The sequence below is a fragment of the Sycon ciliatum genome, chromosome 1, assembly GCF_964019385.1.
Source record: "Sycon ciliatum chromosome 1, ocSycCili1.1, whole genome shotgun sequence".
Taxonomy (NCBI): domain Eukaryota; kingdom Metazoa; phylum Porifera; class Calcarea; order Leucosolenida; family Sycettidae; genus Sycon; species Sycon ciliatum.
In genome coordinates, this window is record NC_088643.1 from 26,201,045 (window position 1) to 26,222,587 (window position 21,543).

General features: G+C 50.7%; 2 protein-coding genes across 2 annotated transcripts in view; both read left to right on the forward strand.

Moving 5' to 3' along the window:
- The first annotated feature begins 165 nt into the window (after positions 1–165).
- Positions 166–21,543, forward strand: part of LOC135820618 (uncharacterized) — a 63,408-nt gene continuing 42,030 nt past the window's right edge. Inside the window, exons 1-7 of the mRNA XM_065333664.1 lie at positions 166–2,222; positions 3,155–3,302; positions 10,015–10,176; positions 17,113–17,290; positions 17,752–18,018; positions 19,628–20,066; positions 20,362–20,689. Of these exons, the coding sequence (XP_065189736.1) occupies positions 295–2,222; positions 3,155–3,302; positions 10,015–10,176; positions 17,113–17,290; positions 17,752–18,018; positions 19,628–20,066; positions 20,362–20,689 (3,450 nt within the window). The 5' untranslated portion in view covers positions 166–294. The remainder of the gene's footprint in view (positions 2,223–3,154; positions 3,303–10,014; positions 10,177–17,112; positions 17,291–17,751; positions 18,019–19,627; positions 20,067–20,361; positions 20,690–21,543) is intronic.
- LOC135820591 (uncharacterized protein K02A2.6-like) lies at positions 15,689–16,700 on the forward strand. Its single transcript, XM_065333652.1, has one exon. It carries the CDS (start codon positions 15,704–15,706, stop codon positions 16,589–16,591), a length of 888 nt encoding a protein of 295 aa, XP_065189724.1. The 5' UTR covers positions 15,689–15,703; the 3' UTR covers positions 16,592–16,700.

The following is a 21,543-nucleotide window of genomic DNA, read 5'->3' on the forward strand; positions in this document are numbered from 1 at the left end:
TTATACTAACTTATAGTACGGGCGGCACACTTGATACGGATCCTCACCGGTCTTCCGGTCCTTGCCCTACACTGATATGGCATTGATCGCTGGTCAGGTATCCGCGCGGCTACAAGAAGCATTCTTCTTCAGCACAACGATGTTACGTAGAGCTAACAAGTCACGGAGCCCCGTCAGGATGGGGCTACCATTATTGCCTGGCTGTGCTAGCTCTTGCATTATTCAACCAAAAGGCAGCCGAGAGTCCGCGTCACTTCGGGCGGCTGCTAATGTTGGCGATCGATCGAAAGAAAGATGTTCTTCTTCCGTGATAAAGTCCCCAATGGCGGACCGAACTGCATTACCTTGCCGCGAACAGTGCTACTTGTAGTGGCCGGCTTGTTGGCGCTGCTCTTGAGCCACCCCGCAACGATAGACTGCCAGACTCAAACCACGTCTAGCAGTACGAGACCGTCTTCGAACAGCCCACAGACTGTGCTCTACGTAGCTCCCTGGTCCGAGTCGTTCGCGAAGGAAGAGTTCACGGAAGATGAAAGAAATGTAGGCCCTGGCGCATGCCGCTCGCCGCAGACTGCTTGCGCTTCTCTTTCCGACGCATTGGCCATCGCCAGCATTATTCGAAGTCGGAACGCAGCCCGATCACCTGAACTGGACTCCAAATCGCCAGACCCAGAGCCAGCAGACCCAGAGCTGGCAGAGGTCGGCACAAACACCATAGTGATATACCTAATGACCAATCAGAGCTCACGATGTCGTGTCTCGATGGGAAGCAACAATGCAAGCTCGGCAGTGGCCGCGCATCCGCAAGCGCAGTCGACCTCGTGGAAGCTGAACAAACCTCTCGAACTGACGAAACTTGTGTTGGACGGCAGTAACTTGGCGGATGGTTGTGAAAGAGCCATTCTTGTGCCACCAGCCATAGCCAAGGCAGAACCTGACAAAGAGCGGACTGATCAGGAGGAAGGGTTCCTCTTTGTCCTCGAAAGAAGCTTCGCTGTGGTGTTCAGACGTATTGAGCTGAACGAAGAAGAAAGTCTTTTGGCTTCTGCCGCGAATCGGCCTTTGGCTTTCATACTGTTGGAGGATTGTAAGCAGGTAGCGTTTGTTGAGTGTGCTTTCAGAAGTACGTTCGCCAGTCAACAAAACATCGTGATCAAGAATAGCTTCTTCGTGCAGTTCATCTCTTCGGTGTTTGAAGGACAGGGACCCAGCCAGTTGGAACCTGTTTGCCTCGCACCGGGTATACAGACATCCGTTGTGTTCGCTAACTACAGCCAGGGTCAGAACTTACAGCACATCCCCACAGATGACGACGAACGTGTCTCTCAAGAGTGGATCGATCAAGTAACGCTGGCACTTCCGGACGTTGATTTCAGCATTGGCAATCTCAACAGCCAAGGTCAGTGGTTCGAGCAGCATCACACACGATCAACCTGGGGGACTGCTGCTTCCGTCATTGCTTCACACTTGCTCTTCTTTCAATGTAATTTCTCGCGCATTGAGCCGTACCGATACCAGCTGAACGAAGAAGGCATTGGAGCGTTTGAGCATGGCCCACAGGCCGAATATGGGTCTGTGCTGTGGGTACTCATGGCCTATGCGAATACCGGTCAGTCCCTGCAACCCAGTGCTCTCATCCAGAGTTGCTTGTTTGCTGACAACATTGCACCTATGGGCGCCGTCTACATTCATTTATCCGCAGATCGAGTAAAGCCGCCCAGCAAACTAGACCGCAGTAATACTGGCGGCGCTCGGAGGCCAGCCTGCCCCCTGTGTAACGTTACCGACATCTTGTCGTTGGCCATCATCAATACAGACTTTGTCAACAACTCGGCATACCGCGGAGGCGCCCTTCACATCGATATTGAAAGCGCAGAGTCATCGGTCAATGGCAGCGAAGAACTCCTGATAGCCGACTGTGTGTTTGAGCGCAACACAGCTACAGTGTGGGGTGGTGCCGTTGCAATACACACCGACCAGTCGTTAGTGCACCCAGGTACTCGACTTGACATGAGGAACGTCATGTTCTCCGAGAACACTGCCAGAAACGGTGCAGCATTGAAGCTTGGTGGTGCCCTGTTGATCGCAGGCACATGGCGAGGTTTTGCAGGTAACCATGGCAACAGGTCTTTACTTCATCTCCACGATGCAACCTTCCTGAGCAACTCTGGCTTGGGTATTGTACTGGTCAAGTCCTCCCGAGTGCACTTCAGTGGGAAGAGGTATGTATGGTGACAGATTGCCATTGGTACTGTGAGGACATACCAGGTCCGTCGCACCGACATTGGAGGTGGGGCGGCCATGGAAGGGGGGTGCGGGCGTATGCCCCGGAAAAAATTTCAAAATTGAAGCGAATTGCAAGCATTTCCGGATTTCCGGGCATTTTGTGCCATTTCAGTGTAACTGCAATGAAAGACTTTTTGATTCTGCAACAAACCAAGAAGACGCTACGATTCTTCATTACCCTCCTCCGGGAAAAAATTTCAAAAATTGAAGCCAATTGCAAGCATTTCCAGGCATTTGATGCCATTTCAGTGTAACTGCAATGAAAGACTGTTTGATTATGCTACAGACCACGATCGGGGACAAGGATTCTTCACTATTTGCCATGTTTGGGCTGAGCTGCGCGCGATCATCCCGCTTTGTTGCTGTGTGCTCCATAAAAAAAAACGGCTGGCAAAGTGGGGCAACCTCAGCCGCCCCAGCTGTGACGGCCTTGCATACAGGATGCTAGGTTCCAGTTTCACTGCAGTAGCTAGCACCTGATCAATGTTACAAGTATCTGTGTGTAGGTGTGTGTGTGTGACAGTACTTCAGTATGACTGTGCACATGTTACAAGTATCTGTGTGTAGGTGTGTATAGGTCACGTGTGTGACAGTATGACTGTCCACATGAATACATACATGTGTTTCTTTATGCAAGTCACAGTGTGTATCATGTTGTGACACTTCAGTGTGTATCATGTTGTGACACTTCAGTGTGTATCATGTTGTGACACTGCAGTGTGTATCATGTTGTGACACTTCAGTGTGTATCATGTTGTGACACTTCAGTGTGTATCATGTTGTGACACTGCAGTGTGTATCATGTTGTGACACTGCAGTGTGTATCATGTTGTGACACTGCAGTGTGTATCATGTTGTGACACTGCAGTGTGTTCGTGGGCAACAAAAAATCAGCCATCGTCTCGGTGGCAGCGAAGATCGTGTTCCATGGCAGTGTGCATGCTGTGTGCAATTACGGCACAAATGGCGGTGTCTTTCTAGTGCTGGAGAAGTCGTCGCAGATTGACTTATGGCAGGTAAGGAAGCTCGCTATCACGTTCAATCATCCGATGTACATGTAGGTGACATATGCACACCACAGTGAAACTCTCTACTGTGCATGCCGTGGTGTCTTGTAGCGGAAGCCTGTCTCATAATTATACAAACCTTTTTTAGTTTTTTTAATACAAGCCTGATCTTCAAGGTGGACCCAGCGGCGGATCCAGCGCTCTCTACAGGGGGGGGGGGGGGGGGGTTCCAGTGTAGTCAAAACTGAGTAGCAGATACATGTACATGGACACGCATATGGTTACCAGTAGCAGTGGCGTAGCTCGGGCTATATTTGTATCTATATTTGTATGGATACTAGATATCTTTGGCCAACCAAGTCTAGATGTATTGGAGGTCCTTGATAGAGATAACACATGTTATTCCACTAGAGGCTAGGCAAAATATCTGGCAGTTGCAATATACAATACAGAAGCGTGTAATTGATAGCAAAAGTTAGCACAATGTTTCAATTTATATATAAATACAGCCTCTGTGCTACGCTTACGAGTCCACAATGGACGAAACAGTTCCGCCCGAAGAGTGAGTAAATTGCAGGTTATGTGTGCAGCGTTAGCAACAAATACATGATACTGGTTCAGAGTGGTGTGAGCCGTGGTGTTCACACAATACTTGGGAGAATGATGCTCCGTGGTTTAGTTGCTAGCGACTAGAAAACAGCTGGCCTAGTTAATGGCCAAACTTGTTTCTCTCTCCTCCAAACTATGTGCATGTGAAACAAACCCCATCACTCACACACTTGGAAACAGTCAGCCAGGCGTAGGTCTCCAGCCAGTAGCAACTGAACCTTATTATGTTCTGGCCAGGTGCTTTCGTCGCCGAGAAGCTATACCGTATGCATGGACTGGTAAATCTCCTAGGTGGTCGGAAATGGTGCGGCAGTAGCTCAAATGTCTCCCTTGAACTTAGCGGAAACTGGCAACTTCAGCCACAAGCCCTGCGCACCAGCCACTGTCCTTGCACTTCTCCCTGTTTCCGGATCATGAAACGTTCACAAAACGCCGGCATCGTCAACCAGTTGCTGAAGAAGAGCACCGGCTTCATGTCGCGCTGCAGGTTCCGGACCTTGTACAAGACAACCGGGACCATCCTCGGGTGACGACAATTCCCCCGACGTTCCAGACTGATTGAGAGTCGGAGATTCTCGGAGAGTCCACACTTTAGGGCTGCCCTGAAGCGAATTCGCCGCCAGAGTCGACACAATCGAGCACCGACACAGCGTCAGCGCTTGAAGATTTGTCTGAACACCCGCTATCATGACGCTTCGAAGAAGTCGCTGAAAACAAATCTCCAATTTTCGTTTGGTGAAAGCGCACTGAAAGAACTTGGAAATGTGGCGAAGAATAAAAAGAAAATGGAAACAAACTGAAAGCTTTCGAAACAAAAAAGACCGTGACTTTCCAACTTCCATTTCGACTCTGGTTTTGCTAGTGCAAAAAGTGGGTGTGAATCCATACTGCACCGGTGCTGCGCAGCACTGTTGCAGTGTGGTTCGCTCAGCGAATGCGAACAGCCGTTCAAAGAAGTATAAGCCTATCCTCGAGCTTCACAGATGTACATACATGTAGACTAGATGTCCTACATGTATGTACATCTGTGAACTCTTCTTCAGTCAACAGTAGACTCCAAGTGTGAAGTCAGTGCCTGTACTGTAGACCTGGGCATGAACTGGTAGTAGTGATGTGCATGTCAACATGTCCTGGCCAACCACGTATGGATACCTGACTGCAAAGTATCCACTCTGAGATCTGGCCACGCACCTGAGTAGTACGTTAAAAGGAAATTTAGGGGATTCCCCGGAACCCCTGGAACCCCTCCTGGATCCGCCCCTGGTCTGACCGTCGGCACCTGAGCCTGGTTTCAGTGATGACACACGTAGAAATACATACGGGTCTGAATACAAGCCTGATTTGAAACCTAGCACTGAAATCGGCTCAGTCTACAGGAATATGCCCGGCTTCTATAAAGCGACATTACGGTATTCTGTGTACATGAGCCTCCCAGGGCGAAGAAAGCTGTGCTGTACGTTGGCAACCTAGGCGACCAATGCACCGAGGAACGCCTCAGGGAGTTTGTGCAACACAGAGTAGCTGCGGTTGGGACATCTGCGGATGTGCACGACTGCAGTATGCACGAATCAGCAACCGGCAAAATCTCAGCGAGACTGACAGTTGACGCTGTAACAGTTTCTACAATTACCGCTGCAAACTTCTGGCCCCGGCCACTTAATGCCAGGCAATGGCGTTTCAAAGAAAGCACTGGAGCACGCCATGAAAATTCTAGCCCACCTGCCAAAACTGATGACATCACCAAGTCTGACCCTCCTCCTCAGAACAATGATAGTCTCCCACCTGCCGACCCTCTCCTGAGCAATGACCAGTAAGACGTTGAAATTGCTGGTTACGAATGCCTTTGGTATCCGTTCAAAGTTTGGCGAATTTCAGCATACCCTTCTGGCATCTGATGCTGATATTGCTGTAGTCACAGAAACCAAGCTGACCCTGGATAAGATGACGCAAGCCGAAGTGACTCTTCCTGGGTACTCCCCTCCAGTAAGACGAGACCGAACACCACAGGGTGGAGGCGTGGCTGTGTGGGTGAAATCCCACCTAGCTTTCCAAGAACTGGAAGCTGTTCCAACCCTTGATCAAGAAGTCGTATGGCTTTCTATCCGCATAAGACCTGGCCGCAAAGTTGTCTTGTGTGCTGCCTACCGCCCAGGGTCTCTTCCTGGCAACGATATCAGTATGGTAGAATACTAAGACCAGACCATTGACGTTGCCCGAGTGGATGCACAGCACCTCATCATCGCTGGCGATTTCAATGCGCACAACACTGCCTGGCTGGGCAGCAGTAGAACAACTCCAGCTGGGGAGAAACTGGAGGACCTCTGCGCACTACATCACCTCCAGCAGCATGTGACGGAGCCAACTCGTGGAAATGCCCTCCTCGACCTCATCATGAGTGACCTGGGCAACCCGACGGTCCGGCTCGGCCCCCCAATTGGTAGATCTGACCACGCCACCATCTTGGCAGAATTCAAGACAGAACTATTTCGAGAGCGCAAGACGGCCAGAACAGTCTGGCAATATGGCCGCGCTGACTGGGATAGACTAAACCACCACCTTAGGAGTGTGGACTGGGATGCCCTCATGTCTGAGGATGCAAACAGCAGCTGCACCAATATTACCTCTGCCATCATAGATGGAATGAACCAGTTTATCCCATCCCAACTTCTCTGTACTCGGCCCTCTGATCCCGCTTGGTGAAAGCCAGCTTGCAGCAAGGCCGTGAAGGCGAAACAGAGTGCCTGGAAGTCCCTCAAGAGACGACCAGACTCGCCCCAATGTCAAGCTAACTATAATCTCGCTGTCCACCAGTCTTCTGATTGCCTACGTGATGCCCAGAATCACCATCTAGCAATAGTCCGTGCACGACTCCAGACCGGCAGCCTTCGAGACAAACAGTGGTGGTCAACCATCAAGCAGTCCATCGGAACCTCCCGAAATAGCTCCATCCCGATTCTTGTGGACCCTGCTGGCAAAGGACATGCTACGAACATCGAGAAAGCAAACTGCCTCGGTCACTACTTCGCGGAGAAATGTAGCCTTGGTGCCAATGACCTGCCAGACACACCTCTGCCCCCTATTCGCCAACGCACAGGCAATCGGCTGAAGACCGTACACTTCCACCCTGCCACAGTCCAGCGAGCTCTCAAGAACCTGGACGCTTCTAAAGCAACTGGCTCTGACGGCATTCCGGCGCAAGTGCTCAGGAAGTCAGCGCAGTCACTCGCCAGCCCTCTGGCAAAGCTATTCACCCAGTGCTTCCGGGACGGGGTGCAACCTGCATCCTGGAAGATTGCGAACGTTGTCCCTATTTTCAAGAAAGGCTCCAAGTCTTCCCCCAAGAACGTGACTACCGTCCGATTTCCCTCCTCTCTATACTCTCTAAGGTGATGGAGGCCATCATCAATCGCAGCATCACTAACTTCCTGGAAAGCAATCAGGTCCTCTCCGGTCGGCAATTCGGGTTCCGACGCGGCCTGGGCATGACTGATCTTCTCCTCTCACGTCAGCATGAGTGGAGTCGGATGTCCAATGCTGGGGGTGTGTCCCGAGTCCTTGCTGTCGACGTGGCCGGCGCATTTGACAAAGTGCCGCACCGTGGTGTAGTTCACAAGGCCAGATGTCTTGGGCTAACTGGCCACCTGCTCTCATGGTTGAAAAACTACCTAGAGCCGCCAGATCCGGGCCGTAGTTGGTGGACAAACATCAGCCACACACGTCATCCGAGCAGGTGTGCCTCAAGGAAACATCCTGGGGCCCACTCTCTTCTTGCTCTACATTAATGACGCTGAGGACCACCTTCCCCAATCGACCAGCCTTGCCACGTACGCAGATGACACAACGCTCTACAAGTGTATTCGGTATCTCGGCAACCTCGCAGCTGACTGTGATGATCTCCAGACCGCCGTCAATGCCCTTGCTGCCTGGGGTGCGACCTGGCGAGTGACATTCGAGCCCACCAAGTCATACCTACTCCACGTCAGCCACCACCGTCGGCCCTGGGATTGCCCTCCGGTCACATTCCAAGGTGAAATGGTTCCTGAAACCCAGTGCCTGAAGCTACTTGGGATAGCCTTCGACAGTCAACTGACATTCTGCCAGCAGATTCGACAGTCAGCCCTGCGCGCCACACAGCGACTGGGCTTCCTGAAGAAGGCCTCAGCAGTGCTTGACCCTGGCTGCCGACTCACGGTCTACAATGGCTTTGTTCGCCCAGTCTTAGAGCATGGCATGCTAGTCTGGATGGGTGCTTCTCAGACGGTGCTGGCCCAACTCGATGCTGTACAGCGGAGAGCCCTGCATCTGATCGGCGAAGGCGTATATCTGCCAAGCCTCGAACTCCGGCGCAAAGTGGCTGCTCTCTGCTATCTCTACAAAATCCACTGCCTGACAGGCCCACAGATGCTAACCCGAATGCTGCCCCCTCCCAAGCAGTACCAGACCACGACCAACATCCTGCCAACACCAGGCAGCAGGCGTGGGTGGCGGCCGGCCACCACTACCAGCTGCAGTCTGATATCCCAGCCATTTCTCGCAACGACGTCCGCCGTCCCTGAACGAGTGCTGGACACCTGGAACCAGTTGCCTCGCCAACACCTCCTGGATCAGCCCGACCAGAAGAGGTTGCAGTCCTTCAAGTGCAGCGTCCACCGATTCCTGCGCTCGAGCCACTGGGACTGGGCGACCGACCGGCTGTAGGGACTCGGTGTGGTGGTTTGTGGACGTTACTGTGAGAGAGTGAGTCTGTGCACAAATATTATGTATGACTATGCGTCTGTGTGCATGTGCACGTGTGTGTGTGTGTGCGAGCATGTGTGTGTGTGTGTGTGTGTGTGTGTGTGTGTGTGTGTGTGTGTGTGTGTGTGTGTGTATGTGTGTGTGTGTACATGGTTGGTATGTAGTGTTTATGTGAGCGTATGATAACAATCTCTTTAATAATATTAATATCTTTATTTCAAGATTACTTAGATTACCCAACGCCGGTGAACGCCTATCAGGTTGATCTCCTATTTGAACATGCGCATATGTGTGTATGATGTGCCCAAGCTCACTTATATGTTATACACGTGGATCATGTCCATGATACCTTTCCTCTGCGCAGGTCCACCGCACTATTGTTTTTAAGATTAACAGAATTATTACTTCTGCATATGCATTACATACTATGATCACGCTGGCTCCATCCCTTATCTCCTAAGCTACCCCCCCCCCCCCCCCCCGGTGCGTCTGCCCAGTGTTGACTCCGAGACCCACGGTCGGACGAGCTGCCCAGGCCTCACCACCACTGCCGTTTCCGTGCTGCCTTCTCGATACATACGTATGTACACTGTATATCATGTGCACATTCACATGTCTGAAGGTTTGTGGTTTTTCAACAAAAAAAAGTATGTACCTGATCGCGGATGCTGATATATTATGAAAGGTATATTGTGAATGTATCAGGTCAACTTTCAGCAGGTCAAAGGGAGGGTGCATAAACCTGATTATTTGCTCTTGCGTTGAGCATGATACTAGGGTGGAGGTTGCCTTCTAAAAAACTAACTTTTTCCTTCCAATCCAGAGTAGGCCGGGTGCACATCAGACAGTTAAAAAAGAACAAAGCAGTGACACCGGAGTAGGTGTGCTGCAGTTTGTGAACTCTGGTAAACTTGATGTTGGAAATATTCTACCGGCGGGTCAAATTGTTGTGCACCCCTATGTTATACTCGTATCCATTATCCCCATTTACGTCGTTGTTCACACCTATAAGTGTATAAGTGTTCAGTAACGACTCAGAATCTATGCTGTGCGAATACAGGACAGATATGGGGTATGCACGGGTTCACTGGATTTGCACCATAGAGGACCATGGAGCGGTCTCTTATCTCATCCCCCCCCCCCTCCCCCCCCGGCAAATCACCAGACCTGGGAGGACTGGGTGTGGTGACAGAGCTCATGCACAGTTTGCCAGGGTTCCTAGTTCACCGTATGACCTACTCTGGCAGAATTTGACCTTTAAAACCAATATCAGTGATGTATGGCGGGTCCCAGGGAGAATTCCTGCAGGACTGCAATATGGTGTGCGCAGTTTTGCATGCCTGCACAATAACATGGCCGGTGTTTCTTCTTTCAGGTCAGTGACTTCCTTGTGCTAAATAACTCAGCGGTCAAGAAGGGTGCGGTGGCATATGTGGGCATCGCTGCCTGCTCTACTTCGATCCTACCCCGTAATGCCAATGCCACATGCCCGCTTGTTCTCCCAGAGAACTTTCTCCGGAACGAAACTCAGCAGAAGGTTAGTATAACTTGATAACTCGGTCACCATGCTGTGAGGTGAGAAATCGTATGATAAAAATGTTATGTTTGTGTTCGGCATGACACATGATTGACTAAGAAAGAGGAAGTATGTGAGGAAATGTAGACTGAGCAAAGCCGGAACGGTGCAAAGCCAATGCCTTGGTTGAGACCTGTGTGTGTGTGTGTGTGTGTGTGTGTGTGTGTGCGTGCGTGCGTGCGTGCGTGCGTGCGTGCGTGCGTGCGTGCGTGCGTGCGTGCGTGTGTGTGTTCATACATAGATCCTCAAACATAGATCCCTTTCTTAGGGGCCGTCCGTAAATATCGATGTTTTTTTAGAGACGATATTGGTGCTTCTCTTCCTTGACCCCCCCCCCTCCCCCCAGAAGACGCACATGTACATCTAGATCATGGAATCAATATTTTTGGATGCTCATTTTTTCAAATCCTTGTTCAGACAGTGAAGACTGGAAACTCTTGTGGAGTTCGTCCGTGTTTGTTCGCACTGCCTCTACGTCTTGAAAAAGGTCTCCTGCAGGCATCGTTCGGCCGATTTCCACAATCAATAGCTCATTCTTTTGCTCTTGAAATTCGCCATGGGCGAACAGCTTCCAATTTTTGATTTTGTTCTTGTGTCGCGAGTTTTAGCTCCGCGAACGGAAGCTGGTTTCACATTTCTTGTATAGCCATTTAGACGTCCGTGTGCAGGGATCGGCGAAACTTCAGATATTTACATCGAAAAGACGCACATGGCTCAAACCCCCTCCCCCCCCCCCCCCCCCAGACGCACCAATATCGTCTCTAAAAAAACATCGATATTTACGGACGGCCCCTTAGTCAGATATGAACTGCTGGCGCATATGGTAATGCCTTGGAGCTTGCATGACTACATACAAAACATCTTGGGTTTGATGGCAGATTGCAGTGCTTTGCCCGCACTGTTTCGAGGCATCCCTGCGCGTGCAAAGTTGTGTTCTTGTTTCTTCATTGTGCCGGTTTTGGACGACTGTGTGATAATTTGTGGCCCGGGACAGGCCTGAGATTGGGTTTCTCATAATAACCAACTATGCGTGTGTTGAAAATTATTTTTCGTAAACCCTTTCTTTTCCCCTCTACTGATCTATATAGTTTGGCCTCCACCAGCCCCATCTCTATCCTGGCGCAGAGACAGTCATGCGTTCTGGTCCATCGTATTAAACTGAACATTGTCCCCGAACATCTCAGCAAGTCACGATAATTGGTTTGCTTTCGCACGGGACACTCGCAATGGCACAGTACTTCCCAGAGCTTTGTCAACTATGTTCACCAAATCTCCTATCTTCTCTGCATACTCGTATTGGCTCAAGCTGCCCATGGAAATGAAGACAATATCCAATATTAGACAGTTCATAGACCATGTTAAATGTCATGCCACGTTGTAGGCTCGCTCGCCTCTTTTGCTAGCTTATCTCGCCGCTCTCCACCATGGTCCACATAGTGATAAATTTCACCCCACTGATGAATTCTTTTCTTCCGATTATCATCTTCTTTCCTTCTTTCTTTCTTTTTTCTTCTCTTGCCATGGTTGGCTAACGCCCCCTGCTTTGCATTGGCTTCTGCCATTGGACGGTGAAATAAAATTAAAATAAAAAATAAAAAATGCAGCCTGTGCGTTATTGGAGGCTTTGTAACCGGTTGTCTATTGACAAGAAGGAGAAGAAGACAACGACTGTGTGAGTATGCACACAGCTTACAACGAAAACAGAATGGTGGAGTAGTTGTGTGTTTGAGAATTATGTGTGATATAAAGTACCTGTATTATGTAGTGTATGTACCAGACATGTATTCATCTAATTGCAAGTACTATTGATCCACCCTAAAACCACAACCGCTTTGGCATGAACTCTCTATAGCAATTCATTGTACTGCCACCCAACACCCAACGCATCCCGCACCCGGGATACAACTTCTATATCCTCTAGCACAATCATACCTCAACGCTTCTTATTGCTTTGCAACCGTAGAATAAACTTGTATGTAAACTCTACGTGTGAACCCACAGTCTCTTGGTTAGAGACACAACAACTGGCGACGAAGATGGCCGTTGCAATTGGAGCCATGGAACCATTTTCGGTTGGAACGACGGATTGGTCTACGTACTATGACCGCGTCGAGCAGTACTTCGCTGCCAACAATGTGGCTGAAGACAGGCAAGTAGCCACCTTCCTGACCCTGATTGGTGGCTTGACCTACAAACTGTTGGCTGACCTGGTCAGCCCGGACAAACCGAAGAACAAGACGCTGAAGGAGCTGTCCGACGCGCTGGCTGCGCATTGTGCTCCGAAGCCCTTGGTGATCGCGGAACGATACCGTTTCCACAAGCGGGATCAATGCCAAGGAGAGTCAGTAAATGCCTACCTCACGGAGCTCCGACGGTTGGCACGATTCTGTGAGTTTGGCGATGTCCTGGATACCACGCTGCGGGATCGTTTCGTGTGTGGTATCAGGAGTCAAGCTCTCTGCAAAGTTCTGTTGGCAGAGAAGGACCTCACTCTGAAGACCGCCATCGAGAAAGCCAACAGCCTGGAGGTAGCCACTCGCGATGCATCCGAGCTCGCGGGCAGTGCCACTGCTGCTGGTGTACACGTTCTGGGCACATCGCAACATCGTCGTGCTGGCAGACCATCGTTCGGAGGTGCGAAGTCCGCGAACTCAGGTCAATCCCGTACGAGCTATTCAGCATGCTTCCGCTGTGGCTCGACGGCACACGGCGCAAGTGAATGTCCCTTCAAGGCATATGAATGCCGCTCCTGCAGGAAGACTGGGCACCTCCGCAAGGTTTGCAAGAAGCGCCTCGCGGAAAGATCGACAGATTCAGCGAAACGCTCAAGTGGTAGCAGCGCCTGCCACAGCTTGGCTGTCGATGTCGCGGACGACGACGAGTTCAATTCACTTTCTCTTCTAGCCGCAGACGTCCTTCAAGCACCAGCAGTCGCCACGGATGAAACGACACCCACGACCGTGCGGAAGGCACTTTGGATTGATGCTATCGTCAATGGCCAGTCGGTCCACATGCAGGTCGACACTGGAGCTGCGGTGTCAATCATTCCGAGTGCGATTTATCAAAAGTCGCTGTCGCGCCCATTGCCCTACGCCATGCGGCCAAAGGTGGAAGCTGAACTGGACAGGCTGGAAGGTCTGGGTATCATGAGTAAGGTACAGTGGAGTGAGTGGGCGACACCTATTGTGCCTGTGATGAAGCCCAACGGCTCAGTTCGTCTCTGTGGAGATTTCAAAGCCACATTGAATCCACACCTGAAGGTGGACCAGCACCCACTACCACGCGTGGAAGATGTCTTCTCCACCCTGGCTGGAGGCCAGCGATTCACCAAAATCGACCTAAAGCAGGCATACCTCCAAATGGAGATGGATGACGCATCCAAACCACTCCTCACACTCACGACGCACAAGGGCCTGTATCAGCTCAACCGACTTGGGTTCGGTGTTGCCTCTGCCCCAGCGCTCTGGCAACAGGCTATCGACCGCATCTTGCATGGCGTCCCAAGCCAGGCCTGCCTACTGGACGACATTATTGTCACCGGCCGCAACGACGATGACCACCTGGACAATGCGGAAAGCATCCTGAGTCGTCTGTCGGACCACGGCCTGAGAGTCAACCCGGCCAAGTGCACGTTCTTTGCAGACCAAGTCGCAAGACTGATGGCAAGGTCAAGGCTATCAACGAAGCCCCAGCACCGCACCGCACCGCACCGCAGAACGTGTCCCAGCTACGGAGCTTTCTGGGCATGGTGTGCTACTACCAGCGCTTCCTCAAAGACTGCTCCACGACCCTGCATCCACTCAACAACCTGCTCCGGAAAGGTCAGTCTTGGCACTGGACAGCTGAATGCGCGGCTGCATTCAAGGCTATCAAGGCAGCCATCGCCTCGGATCAGGTCCTCATGCACTTTGATGCCGACCTGCCCGTGCAGTTGGCAACCGACGCATCGCCATATGGCCTGGGGGCGGTGCTCTCGCACATCATGCCGGATGGTACGGAAAGGCCGAGTGCCTTCGTGTCACGGTTCCTGACGGACACCGAGAAGCGGTACGCCCAGATCGATAAGGAGGCGCTCTCTATTGTCTGGGGCGTCCGCAAATTCCACACGTACCTGTTTGGCCGACCGTTCGTCCTGCTGACGGACCATGAGCCGCTGACAGCCATCTTCAGTCCTAGCAAGGGATTGCCAGCCATGACGACGGCCCGCCTACAGCGGTATGCTATCTTCCTAGCAAGCATGAGTTATGAGATCAAGTACCGCAAATCAGCCGAGCATGCAAACGCTGACGGCCTGTCACGACTACCGTTGCCACACTCACCACAGGATGAGAGCCTAGACTGGGCAGACGTGTTCAACATGGCCCAGATCGACCCGCTTCCAGTCACGGCAGCTGAAATTGCGCGTCACACAAACCGTGACCCAGTTCTCGCCAAGGTCCTAACCAGTGTCAGCACCGGACGGGCCCTGTCAACAACCGACGGTGACATGCAACCGTTTGTACGACGCAAAGATGAGCTGGGCCTACACCAAGGGTGTGTCATGTGGGGAATCCGTGTCGTCATTCCTCCCCCACTGCGCCACCGAGTACTGGAGGAGCTGCACAGTGGCCATCCTGGGCTGGTTCGGATGAAAGCACTAGCCTGCAGCTTTGTATGGTGGCCAGGCATCGACACAGACATCGAGCAGACCGGCAAGGCCTGCCTTGGCTGTCAGGCACACCAGGCGGCGCCACCGAAGTCAACGCTACATCCCTGGGAGTGGCCGTCCAAGCCATGGCAGCGCCTCCACATTGATTTTGCCGGGCCGTTCCAAGGGCACATGTGGCTGATTGTGGTGGACGCCCACAGTAAGGGAGCATCTCATAAGTTCGCATTTATTTTGCAAACGTAACACATTTCGAATAGACTTTACCCCCCCCCCCCTACCTCCCCCTCTATTCGAAAGTCTTATCGCACATTTTCTTTGTTTATCTACTGTACACGTCCATGCCCCATGCTATGGTATGCTTATGTACATGTACATGGATATTAATGTTTTGCTAGAGCGGTCGTGAATGGCATACAGTAGTACCGCATTTACCATGTTTACTGAGTACAAGTACAATCAATGACATGTACACGCACATAAACATAGTTCCTGCGCAACAACTGTACTGCTGTAGCTGTAAACGCTGCTGGCCAGGTACATGTACAATCATGTACACAGTTTGATCAGGCTGGTGTGACATTTGACACCTCTGAGTAGCCTGCATGCATGCAGTGCAAGGGTTAGCTGATCTGCAAACACAGGTAGATCTCCACCTAAACACACTCATTTGCTGCAGGGATCTAGCACGGTAGTAGATTGTACAGTTCCAGAAAATGTGCGAACAGTCACTTTTCTATTCGAAAAGGGTGCTACCCCCCTACCCCCGTTTCGAAATGCGTTACGTTTAGAAACAAAATGCGAACTTATGAGATGCTCCCTAAGTGGCCAGAAGTGCTACCAATGAGCAGCACCACTGCCCCGGCTACCATACGCCGTCTCCGAGAAGTGTTTGCTCAACATGGCCTGCCGGACCAGATCGTGAGTGACAACGGCCCGCAGTTTACTGCCGATGAGTTCCGCCGTTTCACAGAAGCCAACGGCATAGCGCACACGTTCTCAGCACCGTACCACCCAGCGACTAACGGGTTGGCTGAACGATTTGTGCGTACAATGAAGCAGGCGCTCAGGTCCCATTCTGCCACAGCACCGCTTGAGTTCTTGCCTCGCTTCCTGTTGGCCTATCGCACCCCACCCCATGCTACAACGAATGCCACACCAGCATCCCTGCTAATGCACCGGGAGCTACGCACTCGGCTGTCGCTGGTTCAACCCAGTGTCCAGGCATCTGTTGCCAAGAAACAGACAGCTCAGCGTAGTGCAAGATCAGCGAACCGTGAGCGCACGTTTGCTGTGGATGACACCGTCATGGTACGTGACTACCGCACCAACGCACCACACCCGTGGATTCAGGGCACAGTGCAAGCGGTACACGGCTCCCGCCACTATACAGTGGAAGTTGGCCCAGACCAGCAATGGAGGCGCCATGTTGAACAGCTCCGGTCAGCCGACTCCGCTCCGCAATCATCCGTACCGATGAACACAGCGCCTTTGCCGTCCGTGGCAGAACCGGATCACAGTTTGTGCTTTCCGACTGCTCATTCGCCAGCTAGTGTTCCGACACCACCCAGTGTCCAAGCCGCTGCTACTCCAACACCTCCGCCTGCGCAAACACCAGTAGCAGCAACTACGGCAACGCAGCAGGTCCAGTCGCCGCTGGCACAAGATACGACTGAACCCCGCCGTAACCCGCCGAGAGCCCGAGTCCTGCCGGCTCGCCTGAGAGACTGAATTGCTTCTTGCTCACACAATTGCTGTCCCGTGCTCTCAGCTCATCCGCTTCTTCTTCTTGTGCATTAAATGTTATGCCGTATAGGAATACCTCGTAGCTCAACATGTACCATAACATTTAGGGGAGGAATGTAGTGTATGTACCAGACATGTATTCATCTAATTGCAAGTACTATTGATCCACCCTAAAACCACAACCGCTTAGGCATGAACTCTCTATAGCAATTCATTGTACTGCCACCCAACACCCAACGCATCCCGCACCCGGGATACAACTTCTATATCCTCTAGCACAATCATACCTCAACGCTTCTTATTGCTTTGCAACCGTAGAATAAACTTGTATGTAAACTCTACGTGTGAACCCACAGTCTCTTGGTTAGAGACACAACACTATACTTTTTTTGAAGTGCAACGGACCTTCTATGCTTAGAAACACACGGAACCCATTCATAAACTGCAGAAATTTTGAACCTGTGATCATGCTTTTGGTACCTGTGTTGTTCTATGACGACATGCAGGATTTCTTGGAGAAAAATGGCAGGGGAAGCTTGGGACAGCAGCTGACAACGGTCTTGTTCATGGCCAGCCTTTATCCATGCATGAAAGAGTTCTGGGCCCTATCCACCATCTTTTTCCGTGTCCAAGATCCTCGCTACTGTATGCCATATGGTCCGTCTCACTGGGAGCTACATGCTGGTTAGTCGGTTGTTCTTGCCGGTGCAGTATTGTCGGTCGCCGAAGAATTGGGGAGGGGGGGGGGTGGGCAGTCTTGTAGCCTACATGTAGACCGTTCGTATGTTCATGTCACTACAGTCTATGCACAGTTGAGGCACCGTGTATACATCGCTATGCTGTGCTTGGTGAGATTGTTAGTAAGAATAGATACACACTTCACGCCCATGTTATGGTTATGAAAATATGAGGGTTCATTCTTGTAGGCAGTATATCCTCTTTCTTTTACACGACCACTGTGGCACACTATATCCGATTCGTACTGTACTATGCTGCAGTGTGCCGGGCACTGTACTCAAGACCGATGCCGTATTTCTTTAGCTGCTATTGTTGTATTAGTCTGCGTGTATGTATTTGTGTGCACGTGTGTGTGCACATATGTGCATGTGTGTGTGCACATATGTGCACGTATGTGTGTATGACAGAGTGTGATGTACGCAAGGATCCACTCTACTGCGCTGTGGCTGACCAGTTCTCATCAGATGGCTCGTGTCACGAAAGCTGCGCTCTTCTGCTTAATGCAAGTCTTCCGAAGAGAGTCAGCTGTGATTACAGCATCACTACTCTAGTCAGTGTGGACCAGTCAGCTGATCCCAGGGGGTACTATACAATGAAGCCCAACACTGGACCAGTGCGGCAGGTAACAGCGGCTGCTACGGATGTTCTCATGCCAAACGCTACAGCAATCACTGGTAAGCTGGGTGTGAGAGAAGGAGCATTGAACACTCCCATCCGATCATGTGTTCAAAACCTGCAGCCCGCAGTGCAGGTACAGGCATGGGTCAAGGGTTGATGGAACGCATATTCTCTCTAGCTGCCTCTTAATCTTACTGATGCTTCAATAACACATGGTGAGTTACTGCAAGAACACGGCTCAATAAACGCTGAGTTCTGATGATGGCTATTCTGTCGCATTATGACATCGTATGATGTAGAGGAGACGGTTTCAAATAGGAAATAGGTTGCAAACCGGAAAGGGCTCAATATTCACTTTCTCTCTTGGTATTTTGATTAGAAAACATATGTCACAGTGAGGCTACGATGTGTTTTACTCCGAGCCAAATTTTCATGGCTCTGCGATGACCAGAAGCGCCATACCAAGCAGGTGAGTTTTTGACGTGTTGCTTCGCACTGCGACTTGAGTTTTACGTCTTTCGAAAAATCAACTTGTCGCAGGTAAACAGCGGCTTGCCTCTCGCCAATAAAGCACTGTATACCAATGAAAACTAATGGAAGCACACACAAGGCCTAATGTTGCTCTGTACTGGCCGTCGTGGAGCGATAGCAATTACCTAATTTCAGAACTCAGAGTGAACTTGACATTGATGTGTATGGTGACGTGACGTCATGGAAACCGCTTTGCCACGGGTCAGGGCAACCCTGCCCGTGAGCTCATAGATTTGTTTGAGTTTCTTGAAGAAGTTAGTTTGTTTGTCCCTTGTGTCGGCTGTGAGTGTGAGTCGGACACGCAGAGCTAGAGGCGAACATAACAGACGTGCGCTCCAAAACCTTTCCGGTTTGGACTCACCTCTGTGTGGAACGAAAAATCGGGGAACTTGGCGGCAACGGGCCAACACAAAGGAGTGGCTCAGTTCAATCGACTCTGACCTCAGAGCAAACTTCAACGTGCCAGTTCCCTTCCACAAACATATTTTGAGTGAACGATCCATGCTAATCTTGCTGTCAAACCGTTCCTATTTGAAACCATCGCTTCTACACCGCAAGGCTTTCGCAGTCCAGTGTGAGTTGTGTCTACTGACTGACTGGTGATTGTGCCAATAGTTGTGTCTACTGACTGGTGATTGTGCCAATAGTTGTGTCTACTGACTGGTGATTGTGCCAATAGTTGTGTCTACTGACTGGTGATTGTGCCAATAGTTGTGTCTACTGACTGGTGATTGTGCCAATAGTTGTGTCTACTGACTGGTGATTGTGCCAATAGTTGTGTCTACTGACTGGTGATTGTGCCAATAGTTGTGTCTACTGACTGGTGATTGTGCCAATAGTTGTGTCTACTGACTGGTGATTGTGCCAATAGTTGTGTCTACTGACTGGTGATTGTGCCAATAGTTGTGTCTACTGACTGGTGATTGTGCCAATAGTTGTGTCTACTGACTGGTGATTGTGCCAATAGTTGTGTCTACTGACACTGACTGGTGATTGTGCCAAGAATTATGGGCCGCATGACCGTACACAATGTCAGAGCCTGTTGTTCTGTGTGTGTGTGTGGATTGTGCACACAGATGGCCCGCAATGGCATGACTGTTGTTCTGTGGATTGTGCTGTGGATTGTGCACACAGATGGCCCGCAATGGCATGACAATGATGGTTCCGCTCTGTCACGGTGCCAGGCAGAGTTGAGGGACTTTCAACGCCGCCTTCCGTGCAGAACACGCCACGGCCCCAGTGCAATGAATGAACCGGTTCCCGAGCGGAGAGTTAACTCTAATTATGCTCCAAGGGGACTTTGCTCTGACTTCCAAGAAAAATGCAATGTTTCCAATGCCTTCTTGTATCAACCAGACCAGTTATGTTACAGCTACAATCAGGGGCTTCTTGTTCGAAATGAGCGCATTGATGAACATCACATGAGCATGCGTGACTCTATTGATACCATGCCAACCTGGCTTGTCTTCAGACAGGCCACGACGTCCTGTTACAAACAGATTGGTGATGACATCTGGTACTTCCACACGAAATGTCATTTCTCAGAAATCTACGAGCGTGTATTGAACTCAAGGTGAGATTACTCGGCGTACTGTGTGAAGTAGAATAGAGACCCTGATGTCGCTAATTATCGCAGCACTGAGGGAGCAGCACTGAGGGAGCAGCACTGAGGGAGCAGCACTGAGGGAGCAGCACTGAGGGAGCAGCTGTGTGTGCAGCAAACTGTTGTTATGTGCCGGGGAGGGGGGGGGGGGGTAGAGGGCAGTGCTTTGTGCTTAGTGGCCAGGGCCTAGGGCAGCATGAAACTCTTCTTGGCCATCAGTATTGTTGTGTCGTTCCCTGTTCTCCTTGTTGGGTTTTCGTGGCAGCACTCCACTACCGGTGGCAACAGATTGTATTCTACTTGAGCTGGCTGAAAAATACCAACTATCGAACGGCATTCCTCTGCTCCCTGTTCTTCCGGGCTACAAGTTTGTAATTGTTCCCTGGGCGTCAGCCATCCTGTCCTGGTCCACTTCTCCACAACAAAGTAACAATAGCCACTGTCGTTGGGATGAAGCTGGCAGGTTCAAGAAGTCAGCACAGCACAGCATCAGTAACATCACGTTGAATCCTGCACCGGGAGAGTATTTTGATTTGTATATCAGTGCGTTTGGAGAGATGCTCAACCGTCTTGATGTACCGCTACTTGTGCGGGTAAGTTTCATGGCACTGTTCCAAGGTGGTGCCTGGTGGCATGTTATTTTAAGAAGGGGGCTAGCTATTCAGGCTTTACTGCTCAGCAGCTTGACTTCACAGCGGGCCTAGGGTCAATGTACAGTAGAACGCTAATACAGTCGTCCCTCTCTAATCCGGCACCTTTTGCTACGGCGTTTTCTGCTGGATTAACGAGGGTGCTGGATTAAGAAATCCTGCCCTCTGACCCGGCCCTACCCAAATGTATCATATGTACGTCAAAACGCAGGGTTTTTCCGTGTCGACCCAAGTATTTGGTGCACGGCTTTATATTCTCAATTGTTCTCCGAGAATATACACAGTGATAAAGTGATAAAGTAAAACAGAGAACATGTTCACATTCACTCTTGCACACACACACACACACCTGAAAATTGGCAGGACACTACTCCTTGCTAAAATAAGAAAGTATGGTTGACAGACCGTTGTCTCCTGGACAACATTGACCAGACTGGCCTAGCGTGGAGTGCACCTGTGCGGTACGCGATTTACGACTGCCGGATTATGAAATCAAACTACGTGCAGTTTGAGCGATTCGTTTCAAAAAGTCACTGCCGGAGGCGGAATTCAAGTGCCGGATTAAGATGTAGGAATTGAACGAAAAAAATTGGTTTCGTCAGAAAGTGCGCCGGTTGGCAAGGGTTCCGGATAAACAAGTGCCGGATTAGAGAGGGACGACTGTATGACGTACATACCAGGGAGCCCTACACACTATATGGTATGTGTGGGGCTCTGTGCTATATATGTAGCACTCAGTTGTCCACCAGCTCTCACTCCTCTATTATGTCATCATCACCTGTTTACTTCGTGCCTAT